This window comes from Rattus norvegicus, chromosome 1 (genome assembly GCF_021556685.1).
Source record: "Rattus norvegicus strain SHRSP/BbbUtx chromosome 1, alternate assembly SHRSP_T2T, whole genome shotgun sequence".
NCBI classification, from domain to species: domain Eukaryota; kingdom Metazoa; phylum Chordata; class Mammalia; order Rodentia; family Muridae; genus Rattus; species Rattus norvegicus.
The window spans coordinates 253,326,852-253,351,936 of record NC_141534.1 but is presented as its reverse complement, the minus strand read 5'-3'; the positions used below and the strand labels follow the sequence as shown (position 1 = coordinate 253,351,936).

The following is a 25,085-nucleotide window of genomic DNA, read 5'->3' as shown; positions in this document are numbered from 1 at the left end:
TGATTTACACCTTGGACAGCAGCCAGCGCTTACTGAGATCTTCAAGTTTGGGGAGAGCAAGCTCACCTTTGAGCCAATATTTATCACCACAGCCTTTGTGGAAACTGGAGCCACAGCGGGTGATGAGCCAGGCAGAGTTGCTGCTCTCAAGGGCCATGAGTCTTGGAGTTTGAATCAGAATCAGAAGATTAGCTTGAGATGCTGTGACAGGCAAGTGGGGTAGCGCCTGACAGCCTAGTCAATGTGTTCCTCAGGTAGGAGATGTAGAATCCACTCAAGGTATCTCTAAAGAAAGAGTTTGTTCTGGGAAGATATGGATGATTGATTAATAATCAACGGATGATAGATACATGAGGGATAGGAGAGATGGCTCAGTGAATAAAATTCTTGCTGTGCGAACAGGAGGACCTGAGTTCAGAACCCCAGCATGGAATCAGGAGTGGCCGTGTGCGTCTGTCATCCCAGTACTTCTACTGTGAGGGGTGGGGGTGAAGAGGTGTGGGGGGATGGGTCAGGAGAATCCCCTGAGGATCACTCGAAAGCTAGCCTAGAATATGCAGAAGTGTCCAACCAAGAGACTTGTCTTGAATAAGCTGGAAGGAAATAGCCTACAGCTAACCTCTGACCTCTACAGGTGGGCTGTGATATGAAAGTGTTTTCATTCACATGTGCAGATGGTCCTTGTATATATAATCATATATACACTTTATATGCACGCATGGTACAAACACAGAGACAAAAGATGGGAGACAATAGATAATTGATAGGTAGAAGAGGAAGAGGTGGGGAGGGAGAGAGGGAAGGGTTGGGACTTGTACTGTTGGAAGAGAGGAATAAGGCTGACTTCATTTATCAGGGACCTCCAATGCCTTTTGTCCTTGCATTTGCTCGGATGTGGCCACCACACAAACCTATATTGTGATCCCTCAATTTAAACGTCTTCTACTGTGGCACCTACCTGTGTAGGGGCTCTGTGAAAATGCCGAGAGTAACGGGTATTACCAAGATAATTACAGAAAGAACTCCGCATAGGTTGACAACAGGGCTGGGCAGTTAGATACAGAAACAACAGCAATGAACACGGCGTGGTCCCGTCTGTGGCCTAAAGGAAAATGCAACAAGCTCTGGGGCTGGAGAAGGAAACAGGGATCTCCCTGCAGAGGCTCATCTCCCTTTGGGGTTAACCTGGCCTTTAGGACCAAGCCTCACCATCCAGCCTATGGGCTATCATTTGCAACATCATTTTTCATGGAAAATATGAGTTCCCATCAAGCCGTCTTAACGCATCAAATTTGGGGTCATCATTCAGGAGAGTTGCTTCATGTGGCTTTGAGCATCAGAAAGATTGTGTCTCGAACACTATTATTTGGTTTTCCTTAATCCGAGTCTATCTTTCCTCTCCTTTAGCCGTAGATGTGCCTTGCTTGGGCTGACGGTATCCTTAACTTAAATAGTAGCTGATTTCTAAAGCAGAATAAAAGGAAATGACCCTGCTAAAGGTATCTTATTAATGTAGTCCCCTGATAAATATGTCCAGTATCAGTGGTCTAGCGAGGGAAAAAAAAGTTCTCTCTGACCAAAAAGAACGCTGAGGTAAATCTCTTTTTTGGGGGGTAAAAATGAAGGATCATTCCTTACTTTTTCGTTTGGTTTTGATATAGGGTCTAACTGTGTGCCCAGACTGGTCTCTAAATTGCCATCCCCCTGACTCAGTGCTAGGATTTCAGGTAGCACCATGTTCTCTGCCTTTCTGAAACTTTCTCAGTTGGCATTTCTTGCCTCACTTCAGAGTGGTTCTGGGAGTCTGAGTCTTCCTCTTTGCCTCTCTCACAATAGTTGTTCTTGTGACCAGTGGAAACTGCCCCTTGGGACACGCACATATACCTGCCGATCTACTGTGTTCTTCTGGGGACAGTGGCAGGTGAAACAGGCTTTTGACAATATCAGTGTCACAGCCTTAGAGTTCCCTGTGACACAGCAGGTTTCAGGGGCATCTGAGGTTTTTATCTACATAATGGATAGATAGACTCCTCCTGAGAGCCAGGAATGAGTCCTTTGGGGTTTTGCTGTTGCTTTGTTTTATTTTGTTTTCTTGATTTTTTTGTTTGTCTTGGGTTTTGTTGTTGCTGTTGTTGTTGTTGTTTTATTCTGGTAAGCTCCTTGAACACTGTGAGGACTGGCCATGTAGCCTCTGCTGCTCATGGCATAACTGGCTCACAATAATACCTTTGGTTTGCCTTCATTTGATGCTTCCTGGAGTTCTGTTTAAATTGCATCTGATATGGAACCTTATAAAAACTGCCCGGAGAGCTCCCAGAGGTCGGGAGCACGTGACTGTGGGACAGCTTTGTTCCTTCTTAGAAAACTACATCAATGAGCCAGACAGAAGAGCCAAAGAAAGCCCAGACTGCTTCCCATAAAGGAAGCTAAGTCCCCGAGACTGAGGGAGCTGGGACACTGCTTTGGGCGGTAGGGGGTGTGGGTCTGGGATGAGGCTTTGGGCCCACTTACTCCAGAATGATGCACTGGAGGACCTGGACCAACCTGGGGTTCTTAGAGGACTCCCTATACCAAGGTTGGTATGCCATCCCTTCTCTGGTTTCCAAGGAGATCTGGAGAGAAGGTGACAAAGTTGCTGTCAGGCAGTCACACTCTGTCTTGCATCTTGCTTCTCCAGGGTACCCAGAAAAGGGTGGGACTTTGCTTCTATGTCCTGTGTTCTCCAATACCCTTTCATTCCCAGGGGCCTTGCTTCTGGCCTGTCATTAACACTGCCTACAGGCAGACTGTCCCCTCCACCCTCCAGCCCAGAGGTCCCAAGCTGTCGCCCGCCCCCCCCCCAGCCAAATCTGGTCTGCAGATGTGTGTTGTTTGTTTTGTAGTGCTTACATTTTTAAAATTTACTGCCAACATTTAAAAATCGGATTTCTCATGAAAACCCGGAGCTCTGGCTTGTCTTGAAGAGCTGGAAGATCCAGTCACACTAGTCCAGAGCCCACATGGCAACAATCAGTGGGTTGCATAACGCGACTGAACTCAGCAGGACCAGGTTCTCCCCGAGTTGCCACAGTCCCATCATTTCAGAATCCTCTTTGTCACCCTCATGTGTCACCTGCCTGGTCCCTGGCCTTACTCACTTGAACTTGACCATTGACCCAGCAAGGAAGAGGCACAATCTTGGGCCCTAATGCAAGTTGTATAATGCTAGTCAAGGTCTCTTCTCTCTTCCTCCTGAAAGGTAGGCTCCTAGAACTTCAGCTATTACCTGGATGCCTGAGAGAAGGTCTTAACCTGGGGACTCTTTTCTTCCTTCTGTTGAATAGTCAGTCTTGGGCACCTCATTGTAATATAGCATGCTACTTCCTGAGCTCTGGATGACTCAAGGGACACAGAAAATGCAGGTGAAGGGGACACATTCAGTAGTTTGCCTGAAGGAATTGTGGCCCTGCATAGAAGTTGGCACCAGACGAGGCTCTTCTTGTCTCAGTGAATCTGTGGGCGGGTGACTGTGAGTATACATCAATGTCGCTGAAACATTTTCCCAACATGCCAGTACCCAGAGCACCACTTCTGGTAACCTCTATCTTCTGATGTCCCTACCTCTGTCTGTGTGACTGTCTGTCTTTCTGTGTCTGTGTCTCTGTCCCTCTGTCTCTCTGTCCCTCCCTCCCTCCTCTCTTGTGTGCATGTGGTCTTGAACCTGAGATGCTCATGCCCAAGCAATGCCTTGGGTCTGTTTTCTTTCTCAAATTCTTTGATTGCCTGAACTCTTGCTACTCTTCCCGTGATTTAGCACATGGAACTTGCCCTTCGAGATATCTGTAAATCTTTATTGGGCATCTCTGCAAAGAGCATGGGATAAAATTCTTCTACAGCAGCTCCCGAAGCTCTGACTGGGCAAGAGGACATCTTAGTTCCTGCCTGTTCATAGTCCTTTCTTTCTTTCTTTCTTTCTTTCTTTCTTTCTTTCTTTCTTTTTTTTTAAAGATTTATTTATTTTATGTATACAAGTACACTGTAGCTGTCTTCAGACCAGAAGAGGGCATCGGATCCCTTTACAGATGGTTGTGAGCCACCATGTGGTTGCTGGGAATCGAACTCAGGACCTCTGGAAGAGCAGTCAGTGCTCTTAACCATTGAGCCATCTCTCCAGCCCTCATAGTCCTTTCTGCTTCTCATGCTCAGGGTTCTGTTCAGGATTTCATCCCAGCCAGTATACACATTGGCTTAGATGTGTATTTGTTTGCATTCTGTCTACGCAGGAACACTTTCTATTTCTGTATCTAAGCACGCATTATGGATGTGTCTTCACTTGAAGCAGACAGTATAGATGTTACAGGACAGGACTGGGCATTGTGCAAGGACTGGCGTTTCAGCATCTATCTCTGGGGAACCTATACTCATTGGATATATTACCGAGTGGCCACTTTGCTGACCACTCTAGGTTGTCTGAGCCCATGAACAGTATCACCATCCAATACTGTTACCACCATGCAGGTGCAGGGCAGCCTGAGCAATGACTGCTCAAGTTATAGCGACTTCTGTTGAGATGGTGTCTGTCTGGCCTGCTCCCTGTTCCCACCACACTGCTCTGAGCTCCTCCAGCTCCCAAAAGAGAAATCAGGATCCTCTCTTCCTTTCTTTGGCTTCTGTGTTCTTATGTTTACTGATTGCCTCTTGTTCTGTGGACCACCTCCCACAGGGTAGGTGGCTGTATTCCATTTATTGCTTTTAGCTCTTTTGGAGTCTCTGTGCTTCTCACTGTTGATTTTGCCACTTAGTGTGGTGCCCAGTCATGGTACTGAAGTGCCGCCAGAATCTCCTGATCCCAAGAAGGTTGCAATGGGCCTTGTAGAGAGACCCAGGAGTGAGAACTAAGAACTGAGAACTAAGTTACACAACCACTAGCTAAGAAGTCAGTGCTGGTGAATGCGTACGAACAGAAACACACATAATTATAATTTTAATTATAGTCATGAGTGGTTGGAAACTCAAACAGGATAGCATGCAAAATACTTCATGCTGTGTTATATGTAGCTGGCAGTGCCATGCTGTGCACAAGACAGTGTCTCACTTCCCTAGAAATTGGACGACGGGCTCTCTAGCTTAGTGCTCACAGACATGTTAAAGAACATCATTTCGAGTAATGAGGAAGGACTGACTAAAGCTTCTTTCTGAAGACCAAGCAGCACCTAACTATACATTCCACATTGCTCCAATGTTCCCTCCTCCTCTGCTAGACCACCAGGGAGCAATGGGGCAGGGGCTGAGCTCAAGCACTCCTAGATCTCCAAGCAGCTGATCATGCTTTACTGAGCTTTGATTTCAGCTAAAGGGACGGAGTGTGTGTGTGTGTGTGTGTGTGTGTGTGTGTGTGTGTGTGTGTGTGTGTGTGACAGAAACATGGTGGGAGTGCCATGCCCAGCTCTGGAGGAGTTCTAGAGTGGTTCTGATCTCAAAGGTTCTGATCTAGAAGGGTTCTGATCTTTCTTTATACCAAGAGGGGACCATTTTCTATTCCTGAGGAAGGACTGTCTTCACTGCTGCCCAGTCTGATCCCCAGTTTGGAGTCTGGGAGCCCTGACTGAGGCAACCGCCCCTGGTAGGATCCCCTGAGGAGGCAGAGAGCACTGGACAACTTCTCTTGAGACTCAGGCTCCATTTATCATCTGTTTTTCTTCTCCCTGCCTCCTTCTGCTCCCCTTCTTTGGAGGCCTTCCTCTGTCACATGGGGACTTCACATCTCACAGTTTGCATCAGGCTCCTCTGAGCCTCCAGAACCTGCTCTGACATATACCCAAGGATCACTTGCTGTGAGCGTGACCCATCATCTTCTAGCTGACCAGGGATTTTCCAATCTCTCTCATTGGGGCATTGGCTATTCGTGATCAAGGTTGGCATCTCTAGTCCTTGAGTTCAAAGGCCACCAGAAGAAGCAGGTGGGACTAGGACCACCTCTGGGTTTGCCTCTTATTTGCTGTGTGCCTGCAGGTAACGTTGAGGTGCTCTAAGTCTCAGTTTCCAGTTAAGTGACAGCTAGCAATAATGCCTACCCCATGCAACCATGTGGAGAAGCAAATGAGAAAACACACAGTACTCAGTCAAGTACCCAGCAGACACCAACAGTTACCTCTATGAGTACTAGGCTACAGTTTGAGAACCACAGAGAGAATCTTGGCCACTTGGCGCCATTCTTCAAGGGGCAACAGGATGACTACACAGAACTTGGCCTCTGGAGTCTTTCCTTAAGGTCTGCCTTTCCCGTTTGTCATCTGTAACTGTGTAACCTATACATGGTTATAGGCAGGCACCATATGGAGTGGGCTTAAAGAGATATGATGCCACTCACAGGGACAGGCTTCTGCTTCAATGGCCGTCGGCACCAGCAAGAGCTTCCCGGTATGAACTGGAATTTGTCAACCGTTAAGGAGAACGTGAACTTTTATCTTGGCTTGTGATGCTCGAATGAAATGCCCTGCCTTGGTGGTTGGCAGTTTCATCCATTTCTACTCCTTCAGACTTCAAGAAGAGATCGCAGTCAATGACACTGATGATGATGGCTTCTTCGTATATCGGGGCTGAGGCCTGGTGATAGAGCACTTGCCTAATATGAAGAGCAGAACCCCGGGTTTGTCCTTAGCACCCCCATCCCAAGTTATAGTGGCTGATTCAGTAGAGTGCTGGCTGTGGGTGTCATCCTATGCCCTGGGTTCATTATCTCTCTTAATTTACATAACAACACTGTAAAGAAGGACAGTTTTTGTACACCCAGAAGGCAAGGCCAGGCTGGGTATGACTGAGGTGGAGTGGGTAGACAAGGGCACAAGGAGCCCAGGGGTAGGAGAAAGTTGGAAGTGTGAAGCATGCCTAAGCCAAGTGTCTGTGTTAACTCATCCACCAATAATGGAACAGACACACGCAAATACAGTGTTCAAGATGAGTGGAAGCCCAATACCAAGCAAAATGGGGACTCTGGCCTGGAAGCCCAGACCTTAGGCGGCTGTGGAAAGAAGATCAGAATCAGAAGTTTGAGACCAGCCTGGGGGGTTGGGGATTTAGCTCAGTGGTAGAGCGCTTGCCTAGGAAGCGCAAGGCCCTGGGTTCGGTTCCCAGCTCTGCAAAAAAAAAAAAAAAAAAGAACCAAAAAAGAGACCAGCCTGGGCTATGTAGTATATTCCGTTTAAGCCTGGATTACAGAGGGGTGTCCTCTTTCAAATATCCCCTCCCATGATCCCATGATCCTCTGCCAGGATCAAACTCTAGGTTTCATCAACTTATGCCACAACACAAATATTTTGTCTGTGAACTTAGAAAAGGAGGGCTGGGTCTTGAAAAGCCCGAGAGAGTGCTGACAGTTTCTCTCTGAATTCCACCAATGAGATGCCTTCCTGCCAAGGTGTGGACTCCCTGTTTATTCCAGCAGTGAGAGAGAAAAGTGGGCTGGGGTGGAGGGAATTGGGTGTGCGTGGCCTATGATTTTCCCATCTGCATAAACACAACCATGTTTCTTCCCCACCAGAAAGTTTCCCTGGCAGTGTGTGTGTGTGTGTGTGTGTGTGTGTGTGTGTGTGTGTGTGCAAGCATACTTGTACTTACATACGTGTGTGGAAGTGAAGAAAACATGTTCTTTGGCAAATATCCATTGTAACAGAGTTCTTTAAAAATAACCCTTTATTTCTCTATAATAAAAGCATCATGGGGGATAAAATTTGGAAGTTACAAAAAGCATATAAGAACATAAAGCTTGCTTCACAATCCCTAAGCAGAGACCTACACGATGGTCTGTGAGGCTTTGCCAATCATGGCTGTCCTGTGTGTTTTGGGCTTTTTATGAGAGTATGGGGTCATGCTGGATTCTATCTGACTTATCCCAGGCATTATTTCTTTACCTGTTGGTTTGTGTTTTTATATTACTATTTTTTATCTTACAATATTATGTTTTTCTATTCATCCAACAGCTAAAATAGTTTAAAAACTTACAAATTGCTCCACTGTGTCATAGCACTCCCCCAGTGCGGGTACAGATGCTACCCACTATTTTTAAGGTTGAGATGAGTGACCCCTGTCCTCAATGCAGACACCATGAAGACAAAGCATTGCCTGTGTTAGGTCTTTGATATATCATAAAATTACAGAGTGCTACCGGCGTATGTTTCCCTTCCACCGGAACTGTAGCAGAATTCCTGTCATTATTCCCTCGCCAGGATTAAATCATTTCATTGACAAAATCTGGCAATGATCTTTTAACTCATTTTCCCTCTCCCTTCTGTAGCATTTGGGATTTGAAAGCTCCTTGGCACAGGCTCTCTCAAGATCACACATTGATTACCATAGTGACCGTCTTGTTTGTTCTTGGATCAACCTTTTAAAGGGGCTTTGCCTTTTCCCCTGGTGAATTATTAAAACCCCAGTGGAGTGGTTGTGGTTTTGCTAGTTCCTGGTGGAGGTGTGCACCTACTGGGTCTTGTCTGGGTGTGGTGGCTTAGGTACACCCATCCAGGTGAGGAGCAAGGGCATGGAGTATAGTGCGCTTCTGACCTCTGGTGGGCCAACCAATCAGGGACAGGAATGCAAATCCAATTACTAACTGCCTGGTTCACGGATTACAAACCTCGGTTCTCTCTTCTGTAGAATGGGAACACTTCTTTGGAGGGTTGCTAGGTGTCCAATGGACCATTAGGCAAGGTGATGAGGCATCCCCAGGTAATCCCTCTCAGTGTTACCCCTGGCAGGTTTCAGTTGAGCTCCAACTCCAGCCACATGCTCCACTGTTTTTCTTGGGACCTTGGCTTGAAGTTTGGGTTTCTTTGTTACTCTCTACACACAGGTGTCTCTTTCTCTTAACTTAAGTCCCAGATCACAGCCACCTACCCTCTTTCACAAAACTCAGTTACAGATTTTAATTCTTTAATTAAGTGCTTAATTCTTCCCTGAAAAAAAAGAGCTTATAGTTTATACTAATCTATTAGAACTCAGATGCCATGAAGGCAGCTATGTGGGCTGGGCCCTGCACCGTTCTGCTGCCCAGGGCAGGTGCTCAACCAAGATTTTCTGAAGTGAATGGGCTGCTGGTAAACTGGCTTTTAGGATCTTGTGCTTGGGTTTTCTTTTCTTCTTCTTGATTGACTCAAAGGCATTTTTGCTATAATTATCTATAAGGACGCCCTAAAACACTCTGCAGTTAAGAACAGTAGCTATTGTGCTCAAGAAAATGAGGGATCAAGTAATGTTACGCTTTAAGAAAAAAATAGAAGGAATAATTAAAGTGTTGCTTATACATTTCCATATTAATGAATATTCATGGTCACTATTATTCAAATGGGCAATGTTGATTTATGAAACCAGGTCCCCTTGGGGGTTTGAAGGAGACCGTCTCTTCCTGCCTGTATATCTTGGATGTGTGTCGTTGATATTTCATTAATTATGGTGAATTGAAGGGCGTTGTGTGTACACCAGTGTCTATTATGATGCATGTAATTAAGGCATTTTTTTGTCGGGAGCGGAAGAAAATTGGACTTTCCCAAAGAAAAGCAGCTTGCTCCCAAAGTTGCTAACAGATTGCTTCTTAATTGAACTTGGGAGGTGAATTATATGGTGAATTAGAAAAAAAGAACAACTTGGAATTCAGTGAATTGTTCCATAAAGGAAACTGTGGGATTGAATTGCAGATGCTGGTTAGAGACATTTCAGCCTGGCCTCCTGCATCACGGGCCGCTGACCTCCACTGTGTTTCTGAGAGAGTTTGGACAGGCCAAGCTCTCTTTTCAAGGCCTGGAGGGCTTTCTTTCCCAGAGACCAGCTGTAAGCCTGGGTTTCTTATGCAAAGGAGACAGTTTGAATAAACCCCTGTGACTAATGAAATTTACAAGGCTTTGCATATTGTTACACTGAAGAGGTAATTAAACAACCTCAGCCAAATGTAGGAGATATGTTTGTATGTATGTGTATACTACCTGTGAATACGTATGTGCGTGTGTGTATGTACATGTGTACACACAAACATGTGTACCCTTTTTGTCTTGCAGCCAAGTCCTTAGGAAGAATATACCCCTGTACTGCGAATGAATCCAGTGCCCAAGTATGTTTGTTTGTTTGATTTGTGTGTGTGTGTGTGTGTGTGTGTGTGTGTGTGTGTACACGTTTGTTCATGTGTGTGCATGTGCATGTGGAGGCCAGAGAACAACCTTGGGTGTGATTCCTCAAACACTGTCTGCCTTTCCTTTGGAGACAAAGTCTCTCTCACATTCTCAGAGCTTCCCAAGTAGGCTGGCCTGTGGACTCCAGGGCTCGCCCATCTCAGTCCCTTCAATGCCGGGGTTAGTTTGTCATCACGCTTTCTCACATAGGTTCTGGGGTGAAACGCAGGTCCTGCTGCTTGCAAGACAAGCGCCTTACCTACGGAGCCTGGCCCAGATCCAGTCTTTCTTCTTCCACAGCACTTACATCTGTAGTCTCAGCCTGAGCCTCATCTCTCAAGAAACAGTTGCCGTCCTTCTAGGGGCTGCACAGCTTCTTCTAGAGTTGTGTGGGTCTAACTCCAAGGCTACATCTTTCAGTTCCTAGTGAGATTATAAGGACAGGCCTCAGTTGTTAAGAATATCATACAATACGTGCACCTGGCAGTGGTGGGGCATGGCTGGGAGGCAGAGGAAGGTGGATCTCTGGGTTTGAGGCCAGCCTGGTCTACAGAGTAAGTTCTAGGATAGTCAGGGATTCACAGAGAAACCCTGTCTTTAAAAAACAAGCAAGCAAGCAACGAAACAAACAAAAAATGCCCAAACCCAAAATGCCAAGAAAACAAACAAACAAAATCATACAACGGTCTAGAACTACCTCAGTGGTTAAGAACAACTCTGCTCTCCCGGAAGACCGGGATCCCAATTCCCACCCTCACATGGAGGTTAACATCTCTGTAACTCCACCTCTAACTCCAGTTCTAGGGGAGCCAACACTTTCTCCTGGCCCCTGCGCATGGTGCAGATTAAGTAGAAAAGGGAAAAGCACCAATACACGGTTTAAAAAAGAATATCGTACAAGATGAGGCCTCTTCTGCAGTTCTGAGAAACCATGGTCAACCTCCTTTGGCAGGCAGCGGTGGGACAACAGACTCTCATCATGTTGACCGGACTGCCCTGGAACTCATGATCCTCCTGCCTCAGGCTTTGTAACGGCTGGAATTACAAGGATACGCCTCGCCTCTTTCCCTGGCTGCTGTGATCCATCTTGATTGGATCTTCAGATCCCCTGGCGTGCTTTTCAAAGTCACCAATGTCCAGGCATGCCACAGGTCAATTAAAGCAGAGCTTCTGAGGGTAGGAGTGGAGTTGGAGGGGGCAGGCCTTAGTGTTTTTAGAAAGGATTTCCCAGGTCATTCAAGATTACGGCCAATGTCGAGAGCCACCATTCAATAGCTGCCTCTCTCTCTCTTTCTAGGAGAGCTGATTGCACACATTCCCCTCACAGCATTAAGCTGAGCTGTGTTCAGTGAGTGCCGCCATCCTTTGAAACATCATTAAGCTGCCCCCAGTCTTTTGCTCCCTGGCCCATCCATCACCTATGTAACTGGGTGCCTGCCTCGTGCCAGGTTCTGAGTATTAGGACTTGGGGCTGGGAGATGTGGCTTTTCCTTTACGTTGCTAAATCTATAAAGTTACTAAGAGGGTTCCGCTGAACACAAAAAGATGAGTTAAAGCCAGCCTAGTCTGTGTAATAAGGTCCTGTTCCAATGAAAATGAAGGAGGATTATGGGAAATAGAAATCCACTTCCTACAGCCTAGGGTGGCTCTGTTAGCAGAAGTAGAGGCGAGAGGTGAGGCAGAGGAGCCTCAGAGGGCTGTGTCACTAAAGGTCTCAGCCACACGCAGAGCAGAACACATCCCCAAGGGCAGTGGGATGCTTTTCATCCAGAACATTCTAGACTTGTCAACTCATGGACTCCAGGGGAATCCCAGGCAGAACCAGAAGCCTGGGCCTGGTGTCCCTCTGAGGATGAAGTCAGAAGAGGGACTGTGCTCTTGTCTTTGGTTTGGTTTGGTTTGGTGGTAGTGTTTTTGTTTTTGTCTTTTGAGGCAGGAGCTCATGTAGCTCAGACCGGCCTTGAATTTGCTACATGGCCTTGAATGCCTGATCTTCTGCCTGTACCTCCCAAGTGCTGGAATGACACACATGCACTTCCATTCAAGGATGGGATGTGTGTTCTTCACTGACACAGCTCCGTCACTGATGTGAGGTGTCCTCTCACAGGACAAGGCTCTGGGCTTTTCGGAGTTGCCTGTACCTCTGTGTGTAGGAGCTTGAGGGGGGACAAGGACTTTCTATGACTGACACCATGGTGCTCTCAAGGCATTTGAGGCACTTGACTGTGTTCCCTGGTCCTTGGGTTCCCTTGGGTGTCTATGAGGCTGGAACCCCCAAACCCATGCAGGGACAGTGTTTAGCCACACACTTAGCTTGTGGCTAACACCATGGTTGACACTTTAATTAACAGATTCTTTCAGTCATACCTACCTGTTGTGTCTCTCCCAACTCCAAAGTTCTACACCCATTCTAGCCCCCAGCATCAGAGAACCAAAGGAACCAGAGAGCCCTCGTGAATCCTCTGCCTGCTGTAGAACCCAGTGGTGCCCGACTCCCTCCATCATGGCCTCAACCTTCCCCACAGCCCCAGCCAGCCTCTACCATTGCCCCAAGTGCCTCCGTTAGAACCTCTAGCTCATCTTGACCCAGGGCTGTGTCCAGAGCTTTCTTCCTGTTCCCCTCCCTGCTTCATTTTGGGAAGCTGAACCAGATGACACTGGCTTTGAGCTACACCGGACTCCCACTGCTGAAGAAACTTATTTAAAATCTGAGCTCTCATGCCTCCCTCTTGTCTGGTATTAACAACTCGGGTTATGCAAAAAGCAGATGCAGTTAAATGCCTGCATCCGATCTAGGATACCCAAAGATGAAGTCCAGAGAATGCCTGCTGTCAGGGCCCCACACGAGCTGGTCTCGCTGCTGATGGCTGACGGGCTCACTGCTGTTCTCTATCTTTTCCTTCCATTCCTGGAACCCCCAGCTCCCCGATGTTGAACATATCCCCACCCCGGGGCCTTTACACCTGCTGTTCCTCAGTTTGGAATGCTCTTCGCCAGATATCTATAGACTTTGTCTCTCTTCAGACTTCTGCTTTTCTTTCCTGCATGAAATGGCACTCTACAATCCCCCCGCCTTTTTTTTCCTTCATACTCACCAGCAGCCAACTTAAATACTTCACTTTTATTTGTCTCCCCTTTCCCTCCCTCCATCAGAAAATAATTTCCCGAAGTCACCCCCCCCCCCAGCAGTAGTAACAGAATCTGGCACATAGCAGGTGTCGGATGCATATTTTCTGAATGAACACACATCTAAACAAACCCATTACCTCATTTGGTCCCTGCAGCAGCCCATTTGACAGACTGAAGATGCTAACGCCCAGGTTCTCGGCAGCAGTTGCCTGTGGGGCGGAGGCTGAGGAGATTCAGAGCCTGGCGGCGCCCCGCCCCTCTCTCTGCAGATGGCACATTCCTGCGCTGAGGAACGGACTTCATACCGTCAGGATTTCCCCTGACCTTTAGCCTGAGAGGAAATGATATCGCAACTGGAATACCCAAGGGCCGAGAACTGGCAGCGCAGACCCCAGCAGCTGCAGGAGCTGTGGGAGCGCATTCCTAGCTGGCCAGCCAGGCAGGATGCAGGGAGTCTCCTGTCCCTGACTGGTGTTGGGGGGTCCTTTCTCTACAGGAGGCAGGGCAGCTGCAGGCAAGTACGAGGCAGCCTGACACTCAGGAGCTGGTGAACGGCCACACGCTGCCTCTACTGGTGTAGATTTGGATACCCATCGGACAGTGCGGTGCCAAATGTAAGCCTTCCTCAGGCACTGGTGGCTCAAGGGTAGGTCTTGGGTCTTTGACCAGTAGACCATGTTCTGAGCCAGGCCACCCTTGGGCTCATAAGCGTTTGTCTCAGCCTCGGCATCTCCAAGATGGGGTTGTACTCTACCTAGCCCAGAGTGTTCTAATGGGAGCAGGGAGATTAGGGAAGGTTGCTACATAAGCTTCAGGTTTCCCAACCAAAGCAAAGAAACACCTTCTTGTTCGTGAATTAGTTCTTCTTTGGAGGCTTTGGTATGGTTTCACGGTCTCTGTATCTCCTGGACACAGGTCTACTCCCTGGTACCCTAGCCAGCACCATGGAGGGTCCTCCTAAAGAAGCCCTACCCCTCCTGTCACCACGTGCTGAATTTAATCTTCAGAGCTTGCAGTTAGCTCTTCTGCTGCTATATGCAGCTTGTCATTGAGGCAGGAACCCTGTCTGCCTTGTCTGTGGTTGTGAATCTGTGGTCCTGGGATTGGACCCAGCACACAGTAGGACAGCTGGTCCTGGGAGATTGACATCTTCTGAGCGAAGTAAATCCTGACAGCGTGTCTAGACATGGCTGTCCCTGCACATTTGATCCTTGCTGCCGTAGCTGTGCCGAGTCTGCAGAACCCGTTTATAAAGAAAGCTCGGCGGTTTTCTAAGTAAGATTTTTTTCATATGGGGAAAATAAAACAAAAAGAGAAAGCCCAGAACAGCAGTACCGCGGTGATCGGGAGTTCAGTGGCCAGGCTGGACACCACTTGTCCGGCCCTGACTCTAGAACGTCTTCGTGCATCCATTCTGTCTTCTCTGGGTGGATAAGGAGCTGACCTGGGACAACCTTTCCCCACAGACTCTATCAATTCCTCTATGAGCATCCTTGACTGACTAAGGATGATGGTAGTTTTGCTAGTTTATGAGTGGTTATTACAAGATAAAAGCATTTATTGACCCCACAATCCTTAGCTGACCAAATCCTTGCTGCTCTGGTGGTCACCCAATGACCTGGTTTGCTACTGATGCTACTGAAAGGTGTGTCTTTACCTCTTTTCTTGTCCTCTTTCAGGTGGCCTTGAGGAAACATCTGCAAGGTGGCCAAATGATACAGCCTCTAACAGCAGCATCCAGGCACTAAGAAAGGGTAATGTCTGCGAGGCCACACCAGGCCTCTGGGGACCTTTGGTTTTATTTTTCTTTCAAGTTGTGGCAAATTTTTGATAAATAGCCTAAACCCTCTAGCCATTTCAGACTGCAGTGTCTAGTGGTGTTAGGTGCATTGACAATGTGGTATGACCATCTCCATCTTGTTCAGACCTTTATATAATTCCCAAAGGAGACCTTGTATCCATCAGTTGCTATCGCCACACCCCAGACCCAGCTTTGGGTATCTTTTCTGAAACCTGGAACTTCCTTTGTCAGCAGCTGGGCTGCATGCACGCAGACAGCAATGGACATGGGGAAATGCTTCCTTTGGTGGAATGCGGGGTGGTTGGGTGGAGGGACTTGCTGTGTTGGGGAGACTGGGTAAGGAAAACTGTCTTGCTTCATGCAGTGGGCATGGAAAGCTGTCTTGCTTGGGATTGGAGCGTGCAAAGCTGTCCTGCTGCAGGGGTGGGAGGTATGGAAAAGCAGGGTTTGTTGTTTGGAGAATACTAGAAAATTCTGTCCTCTGGGTTTGGCTTTTCTCTCTGGTTACTTGCCTTGTGAGTTGAAGGCCTGAGAAGAGAGATTACAAGACTTTTGTGTTTCAGAGAAGAGGAGGGTCCATAGGCAAGAAAGGACAGTGGATCTGGGGTAGTGGTGGTTGGCCACTGTAGACTAGAGTCTACCCAGGGAGGGATACGAGAGACAGCTGGCTGCTTGTGGCCAGCCTAGAGCCTTCCTTGAGTGGCCCTGCAGCCTCTCTACATGTGAAGTTTCAGAAGTCCAAGGGCCAGTAGTCCTATGAGCTTCTGGTGGTGTCTGCACATAAGTTAATCTTGGTGAAGCATTTCCTGTTCACAACAGTGCTGGAGTTAACTGGAGAGCAAAGGAGCAATTTTTTAAATGCTAGAATCCTATGTTTTAAGAATGCCTTTGTAGGGATGAAATAGAAACCATGACTTGTTACAGTTTATAATTTTGCTTCAATAATATTTTCTCATACATATGTGGATATTTAAGACTTCATGCACATTCACACAAATGTACGAATGGCCTGATACCATCGTGGCCTTTTCTTTGCCCTTTCCTCTTATTTTGGCTCCCTTGACCAGCCCTCCAATCACCTTTCTCTTCTTCCCAGATAATAACATTTCTCCACTTCCCTACATGTTTTTCTGCATGCATTTGTGTTAGCATATGAGGATGTATAGATATCTAAGAAGTAGGCATACATAGGTTTTGTCATTAATCTTTTAAATGAAGGATTGTATTTTATACACATTTCAAAGCCTCGAGTTTTGTCACTGATACCTTGCGGGAAATTCCTCCAGAGTAGTTGTGATTAATTTAGCCTACGAAGAGCTGTAATTCTTCATATATTCAGTTGCAATAGTTGCAATTCTTAGTCTTATTCTTAGTATAGATTGACAATTTATCCTATTGTTCCCTTGTTGTTAGCATTCATTGCACTTATGGCTTTTGCTGTGAATCATGCCGGCAACAAACATCCTTGAACACCTGCTTTCGTTTACATAGTATGGCTTTTAAAGACTTATTTTTATTTTTAACTATGCGTATTCATGTGTGTCTCTGCGTGGGCATGTATCTATGGGTAGGTGTCATGTGTGCCCACGGAGAGTAGGAGCTGAGAAGAGAGATGACAAGGCAAGGGGAAGTATGTATCTCAGAGGAGAGGGTCCACAAGGCAAGGAAAGACAGCAGACCTGGGATAGGGGAGAGAGGTCATGTGGACTAGAGTTGTGGACAATTGTAAGAAGCCTGACCTGACCTGGGTGCTAGGAACCAAACTCACGTCCATTGCGGGAGCAGCATTCTTAACCACTGAACCATCTCTCCAGCCCCCCGTAGCATGTTTTTAATAGATGTTGCAATATTGAGTGTCTGCTGGAATAACAATCCATGTTCCCATAGTAACTTACAAGGGTTATCCCTTTCCCCAGAGCCTCACTAGTACCAGGTATTTTTAACCAATAAGCAATAGGTTATTATGACTTAGTTTGTGTTCCTTTATGACTGCTGTGGGCCGTGACCATCTTTTCCTGTGTTTGCTAATGATCCGCGTGTGCACACTGGTATTCACCTCTTTGTAGCCTTTGATTATTTCCCTATTGGGGTGCCAATCCCTTCTTCCTTATTTTACAGAGCAACAGACTCTTCCCCTTCCCCACCATGCTGCTCGAGGCACCTGCCTTTGCTTTCAACTACACATCTTGCAGCCAGGACCGTGAACAGTCATTCCCTTTAGAATCTTCTCCTTTCTTTGTATTCTCTTTTATTATTTTTATGCCTGGGGCTGTAGCTCGGTTGTATTCAGAGTATTTTCATAGTGCTCATGAAGCCCTGGGTTTGGTTCCCAGACCATATAAACTAGGTGTCAAGGTGCAGACCTGTAATCCCAGCATCTGGCAAGTAAGTAGAGGCGAGAGGATCAGAAGCTCAAGGTCATCTTCAGCTGAACAGTAAATTTGAGGCTGGTCTGAACTACACAAGACCCTGTCTCAAAAAAATCAAAAGAAACAAAACCACATACTTTTCTGCTTTTTCTTATTTGATACTTAATAACAATATCTTTATTAGTTCTTTGAAAACTTTATATAATGTTTTTGATCATTTTCTTCCCCTATCTCCCAACTCCTCCTAGATCCACACCTCTCCCCACACCACCCAACCAACTTCATGTTCTTTATCTCTCTCAGACCTATTGAGTTCAGTGTGTTGCCCAATTATTCTTGGGTGTGGGTCTTGTCCTAGATCATGGTTTACCCTGGATCACCCTTTAAGAAAACAGACTCCCTCCTAGCAGCTATCAAATGCCAATAGTTTCCCAGCTGGGAGTGAGACTCTATGCTCCGCCCCACAGACAGAGGTTTTGTCTGCTCTGAGCTCATGCCCGTCTCGTGTGTGCTGTTGCAATCACTTTGAGTTCCTATATGCCTCTGCCCTGTTGTATCCAGAAAACACTGTTCTCTTATAGTAACCCATCTGCGCAGGCTCCTAAAATCCTTCTACTCTCTTTCCCATGACACTCCCCGGGCCTTGGGGTAGGAGTTGGGGAGTGGAGTGTGTTAGGGATCCCATTTAGGGCTGAGCACTCAGAAGTCTTTTATTCTCTGCACATTGACCAGCTGTGGGTCTCGGTGTTAACTAGCACCTACTGCAGGAAGTCTCTCTGATTCGGCTTGAGAGATGGACTAACCTATGAATATAGCAAAATCTCATTAGGAGTGATGTTAATATTATGGCCTTAAAGCAGAATAATGTTAGTAGATTCTTCCCTAGGGCATGGTTTCTATCTAACAACAGGTCTTTGGTCCTAGTAATAATGCCAGGTATGGGTTCCTAGTCATGGAGTTGGTCTTGCATCCAATCAGAAAATGGTTGGTTACTCCTATAGCATTTATGCCACTGTTGTACTAGTGGGACTACCTTTGACAGTACTCATAGCTGACAAGGTACATATCTGGCTAAGAAACACTAGGGACTGCTGTTCTCCCCTGGCAGCATGCATAGCACCTTACAGCACCATGAAAGCTAGCCTATAAGGATGAAGCTTTCAGGTCAGTACCTGCTTGATTTACCTATGTCTTATGATGCCGGTATATGGTGCCTCCAACTTCTCGGGCGTCAAGCAAACACAGCGACTCCTCATTTGGCTGCAGACAAGCGCATGGTGGTAAAGATGGATCATAGAGTGTGGAGAAGCAAGCTGGAGAGAATTGTCACAGCACCGAGATGGCATAGGCGCCATGTTGAACTTTCTCTTCCATATTTGTGTGATTTCCTGCTGCATAAAAACCATCATTGACTTTAGACGGTGCCGTTTCATGATTCTGTGGAGCAACTGGGCTCACTCAGTACAGTGGCTCTTCCTCTGATGTCAGCAAGGACCACCCATTTGACTGCATTCTAGCAGCTAGCTTGGGACTGCATGGTTCGGTGTAGCTTTGTTGCCCTCTCTTCATCAATGATCCAAATCTACAGCAAGGTGGCTGGCTAATCAAAAGGCGGAAAGTCTGGACCAGACCCCTAATACTACTTCTGCCACAGTTAATCAAGCCAAATTTCAGGAGAGAGAGAGAGAGAGAGAGAGAGAGAGAGAGAGAGAGAGAGAGAGAGATTCCACTGATTGTTAGCATTGGTATGAGCTCACAGAGATCAGAGGACTCGCTGGTCCACGTATGATTCTGTCATCATTTCTCAAGAGTTCATCAGGAATAGATGATATCAGGGTATTTGTATTCACTGGTTTGCAGGGCATAAAAAACACCCAATCAAAATAAGCGAAGAGCATAGGAAATACTTGGGTTTGAATCCCAGCTCAGCCTTTTAGTGGTTATGACATTGGTTACTTTATCTAACTCTTCGTTTGAAGCTTGGAGAGAATTAGAAATGTTTATATCAAGTGCAAACGTTAAGTGCACTTGTGTGTAACTCAGCTTCCCAGGTTTCTGTCTCGCTTTAGAGACAGGTTCTCAAACTGTAGTCTGGACTGACCTTGACCTCAAGATCTTCCTGCCTCTGCCTCCCCAAGTGCTGGAATCACAGGGGCACACCACCAGGCCCAGCATTCCTCTCCTTTATTTTCTTCCCACCTTCCCCTCTAGGAACGATTTTAGCCACACTAAGAATGCATCATCTACCCTTGGACTGAGATTCCACAGCTGTTCCACAGCTGCACGGAGCACAGGAAGGAATAAGCCTCCTGCAGCCCATTAAAATTCTGCCTCTAGTTGGGCTGCACATGGGATCGGCTCGGCAATAGATGTGGGAGTTTTTTAAGCAGGATGAAGATAACACTTTCCCCTTTTCCTCCCACTCCTCTGAAGCATGCTAGGCCCACAGAGCTGCCCCTTGAATGACTCTGGCTGGTCTGAGAGGTCAGTGAATATAGAGGTAAGGTCCTTCTCTCCACTCTACATCACAGCCACAGACAAGCAGGTCTTTAATCCAGGGAAGGAGCAAGACCCCCAAGGTGAAGTCAAAGCAGGCTGTTCCAGTCTGTTCCTTCATTCTCCCACTCCATCCCTCTAGGACACTGCTGGATGCCTGCCTGAGGGCACATCTTGTTTTTATTTGAACTGAAGATATGAAACACCAACCTTAGATCTCTCTTTAATTGCAACCTGACTATTTCCCGCAATCCGGAATGAGGCGACCTGAAGAGAAAAGGGGATTTGAGGGAGTTCTGGGTTAGTATTACCAGAGTTTGGTTTCCTAACACCATGTAGCTCCCTCCCTTCAGTCCTGAAGGTGGGGTTTTGTCCCCACAGCCTTTGGCTGGACTCTAGACTGCTCACTCAACATTCCCATGCATAGCAGCTCCTTCCTGGGAGCTGAGAGCTCAGCATACACTTGGGTCTGCAACTCTTTAGTAAGGGGACGGGTGTAAGTGCCTCAAGGCTACACTTTTGGCTAGCTGAGTAGAGTCCAATATCTAGAACCACATTTGTAAAAGAACGAAGACCTTTTCCTTTCAGGACCAAAGTGAAGAGTGCGGGCTGTTTGTAACCCAAAACAAGGATCCCACAGACAGTTGCAAAATGCCACCCATACTCAATGACACACCCTGGCTGTCATTGTCTGCATGTCCAGGTATAACTACAGAGCCTGATTAACTTCAAGCCTCCGTTTTAGCTTGTTCCAACTGCAGGCAATTCCTGAAGCTCTCACACAGCCTTTCCTAACCACTAGTGATTGACTGTCTCCTCTTGGTTCCATGCTTGTCCCACAGATATGTTTCAGGAAGTACTCAGGCTGGGGGAGAGAAAGTTGTGCATAACCATATGGGGAGTAAATGGCTGTAACTATCTTGACCATTTACCGTAAGTTCACTGCCCCTAAAACTCTTAATCTCGGCCCTTGAGCTTTATCAATGATTCCCAAACTCCACTGTGTTTTGGCCTCAATAGGAGCTTACAAACTGCAGGTGCCTGGACTCCAGGCCTTGTTGGATCACAGTATCAGTGCAAGAGCTGATGGCTGTAGTTTTTATAGCCTTCTCAGTGTTTTTAGGGTGCCCCCAAGTTTGATAGTCATTGCAAAGGATAATTTACAGCTCCCTTGGGGGCAAGGAACTGCTCTTGAGTCTTTCGAAAATGATCATCAAGGTGTGACTATGGCTGCTGCCTGTTGGGGTGAAAATTTTGCAGCTATCTGGGCATTCAGGTTGCTTACTTCTGGTGTGCGAGCTACCACTTGCCTAAAGTAAAAATTACAGCCCTTCGCTTGCGCAGTCTGGTCGGTTGTGTTTCTGTTTATGGGATGACTGTGCCTTCAGCTGAAAATGAAATATCGAACAGAAATGCCTGATTCACTTTCAGAGAGGACATGTTGCTCCCAGAGCCAGGGAATTTAAAAGGCCTGCACCCCCACCACCACCCTATTCCAACCCCAGCATGTTAAATCCTTTCAGATGCCCCCGAGCTCCTCTTGAAATGCAGGGCTCTTGGCCGTAATAAATAATTACATCCTTCTATTTGGTCTCTGGTTCCAGATAGTAGTAATCCAAGAAAATCCAATAATGACAGTTGCATTAAGACCCCCTCTTCCAGGCTAAGCAGAACATCTGTTTAGACATATTTTTAATCGGCAAATGCTTCCTGTGTTGAGTCCTCAGCAAATTAAATTTCTCACTGGACCGAAGGGGAAGCTGTCGTTCAATAAGCCATCTCTGGAAATTACACCCCAATCTGTTTCCAGGTGCGCTTAAGACTTTCCCATGCTGACTTGGCCACATAAAACCGGCCCTTACAATGCTAGGTCACGTGTCCCTATAGCACAGCTTGTCCAGGCAACATGGGATGTCTCAGTGCTTATCCCTCGAATGGAGAAGTATTTTTTTTTTTTTTTTGCCCATTCTCCAAAGGAGAATTGGCAGCAGAGGAAAATTAAGAGACTTGTTGAAAACCATATGGGATATGAATAACGAACTTCCACTTGCTACTTCTCTGCCTGTGATTACTTAAGACAGGATGAGTCTCAGGATGTGAACATTAAGGGCTTCGCTGCTGCCAACCTTTTGGAGAGGTTTCCGCCACAGAACTGTTTGGACCATTGGGCTGTTTATTTTTAGAATAGCTTGTCTGTTTGTTAGTTCATTCATTCGAAATACAAAAATGATCGAGTGCTGCCACCCTCTCGGCACTGTGCAGGCATCAAGAACAGAACCATCAACGATGACACCTGCCTCAGTGCTTGCTCTCGGGGGGCATCTGGTTGACCAGACCATTTGAAATCTTGAAACAATGAATTCTGTGGCTGGATAGCAAAACAGAATACACACAGGGGCTGTGTAAACAGACTGGGTAAACTGTATGAAGCGGATCAGGGTCCTAACAATGGACTTGCAGGCTGACCGTGGGATGGGGTGCTTTCCACTCCAGTGGACTGTAGCCAAGTAGAAGATGGTCCACTCTTGCTACATCCATACCTTCCCATTTTAAAACAAAGCAGAGCCCAGGTAGAGCGACACGTGTCTATAATCCCACCTTGCAGGAGACAGAGGCAGGAGGACCACCACAAGCTCAAGGAAGCTTGGTTTAGAGAAAGGCCCTGTCTTAAAAAAAATTGTTATGTGAAATCTCTGGATTTTTCAAGAGTTGGCTTCCAAAGTGAGATTTAAAAAAAAAAACAAAACAAAACAAAACACTACTGCCTGCCAAAAGTGTCCAGGCCAAATAAAACACATCTGTGTGTTGGGTTGATCCCAAGACTACAAGTGTATGACTTCTGTTCTAGAAATTCGAGCAGTAAAAGAGTTTCAGCCTTAAAAGTGTATTCTATAGCAACTTTCTAGGTGCAGAAATCAGACTGGGCAGCTTCTAGGAAGCCATATGCAAACCTGTGCGTGCAGCTCTCCAACCACCCGTGTAGAGTTCAAAGTTCAAAGGGAAGACATGTGAGAGGGCCAATGAAAAGAGACCAGTGTTTTTCCCAGGCTTCAGATGGTAAAGAGACTATTCAGGCACAATGAAACTGGACTAGGTCTTAGGGATCCGAGCCACTATGGTACCACCAGTGGAATGCCAATATAGTCATGGGAGAGGTGCCTTCATGCCATGTGAGGCGGGAAGTGGTTGATAGACTCCCGCAAGCTTGCTGTCCATCCCAGGCTCTGTCAGGAGCAGGAATAGCTTCTGCGAGAGTCTCAGTCACAAAGTCTGTTCCTCGTGCAGGTGGAACAGAAGGTCACTCAGCCTTCCTGTATAGGAAGCCCACAGTTTAGAAATTGATGTGAAAAGCTCACCTGAGACCCAGAGAATCTCAAGAGCCCTGAGGAAAAAGGCAAAGCAAGTCCAAAGCTAGGATCCACAACATATAGCGCCCCTAGAAGAAGTCCCCAAATCTGTCTACATATGGCCGACACTAAGTGGACTCAGTAAGGTCTTTAATGTATATGTGAAAGACGACAGTCATTCTAGGAAAAGCATTCATGAATGTGGGAGGGAGGCCGGGACACATGGACTTGGAGGGAAGAAGGAGGACAGAAACCATGTAAATCTAGTACTCATCTGTTAAATTCCCAGAAAATTTTAAGTTAAAAAAAAAAAAGGCTAGGCTAGAAGGAGTCCTAAAACACCAGAAACACAGGAAGTTAATCAATGAAGGAAAAGTCGGAAGACAACAAATTAGAGAATTCACTCCAATAATATGGCAATCAGAAGGAATTTTAATGAGCATGACTAAAATGAGAAACAAGCCAAAGGAAGAATTTAAAACAGAGGGAGAAAAAGAATATTGTTAAAAAGAAGATGTGTTTGAAGCTCTTCTGGCTAGATCCTGGATAGCAACGTCACTGAGGCAGGTGTAAGATAAATGGTGTGGTGAACACAGCTGAAGAGAGAGTAGGTGAAGTAGAAAGCAGAGCCCAGGAAACCATGCAAATTTAACCGAGGGCTTTCCCACCTGCTCCCAAGTTCCCAAAAGAATGCCTCTAAGACTTAGGTGTGAATAATTGCCTAGGCCATCAGCTTGTTCCCTGACTAGCTTGTAACTTAATTAACCCATTTATTCTCAGTCCTGCAATGTGGCTAGTTACCTCTCCTCAGGTTCATGCAATTGTCTCCTCCTTGACTCTATCCCAGAATCCTCTCCCCGTGCCGGAACTCCCACCTCCTATTTCCTGCCTAAGCTAATAGGCCAACAGCTTATTTATTGATAAGGCGATGCTTCCCTACACGTCATAAAAAGATTCTCTCTACACTCAAAGGGAGACACAAAATATGAAGACACCAAAAAAAAAAAAATAGTACAGAGAGATGGAGGTCTGAATGGGTAATCAATAGGAATTCTAGAATGTCAGAGAGTATTTACAGATAAAGACTGAGAAATTGTATTAGCCTCATGAAAGAACGATTAAAGTCATTAAGGAATGTGGTTCCAGGCAGGAGAAGGCAAAGGTGCCCATGAACAGGAAATGAATCGGAAGGCGTCTGTCTCACAAGCACACAGAGCGCTGCTAATAGAAACTAACCGGAAGTGTTAACGCATGTAAACAGTAACACGAAAACATGGAGTCTGGAGTGTCATTCTGGGTTCTGTCTGTCTGTCTGGTTAGTGAAGATACACTGGCTGGGGAGTACAAAGCAAAGTCCTGAATGGGGGTCCTCAAGTCTGTGGGTCCCTTTGGAACATCAGAGTGCCACGGCCTGCCAGTTAATGCTATGGTTCTTTTAGGCAAAAGTCCTCCCCTACTCTCTCTAACGAAGCAGCTCTCTGAGAGGATCTTAGCTTGTTCTTATTTCTTTATTGGGGGTGGGTTTGAATGCATATGCTTTATTCAAGTTAAACCAAAGATTCTATTTTTGGTGTGTGTGTGTGTGTGTGTGTGTGTGTGTGTGTGTGTGTGTGTACCCAGGAAGGAAAGGGAAAGTCACTGGCTGAGCTGCCTCATTAGCATGGACAGGTGTTCCAGGTGCTGATTGCCTGTGACCACCTGGTTGGGAGTCTCTCGATTGTGTGCCCAGAGTCCAGCATGAGAACAGGGAGTTAGCTCTACTCCTACAGGTCTCAGGTTCTGAGGTTTCCAGGGTTTGAGCATGCTC

The 25,085-nt window shown here is 46.5% G+C and overlaps 1 protein-coding gene across 1 annotated transcript in view; it reads left to right on the top strand.

Annotated features, from left to right (window-relative positions):
• The window catches only part of Tll2 (tolloid-like 2), a 115,911-nt gene that overhangs the window by 34,322 nt on the left and 56,504 nt on the right, over positions 1-25,085 (top strand). The window contains 1 exon segment of the mRNA NM_001191898.3: positions 14,945-15,019. Within this exon segment, the coding sequence (NP_001178827.1) occupies positions 14,945-15,019 (75 nt within the window).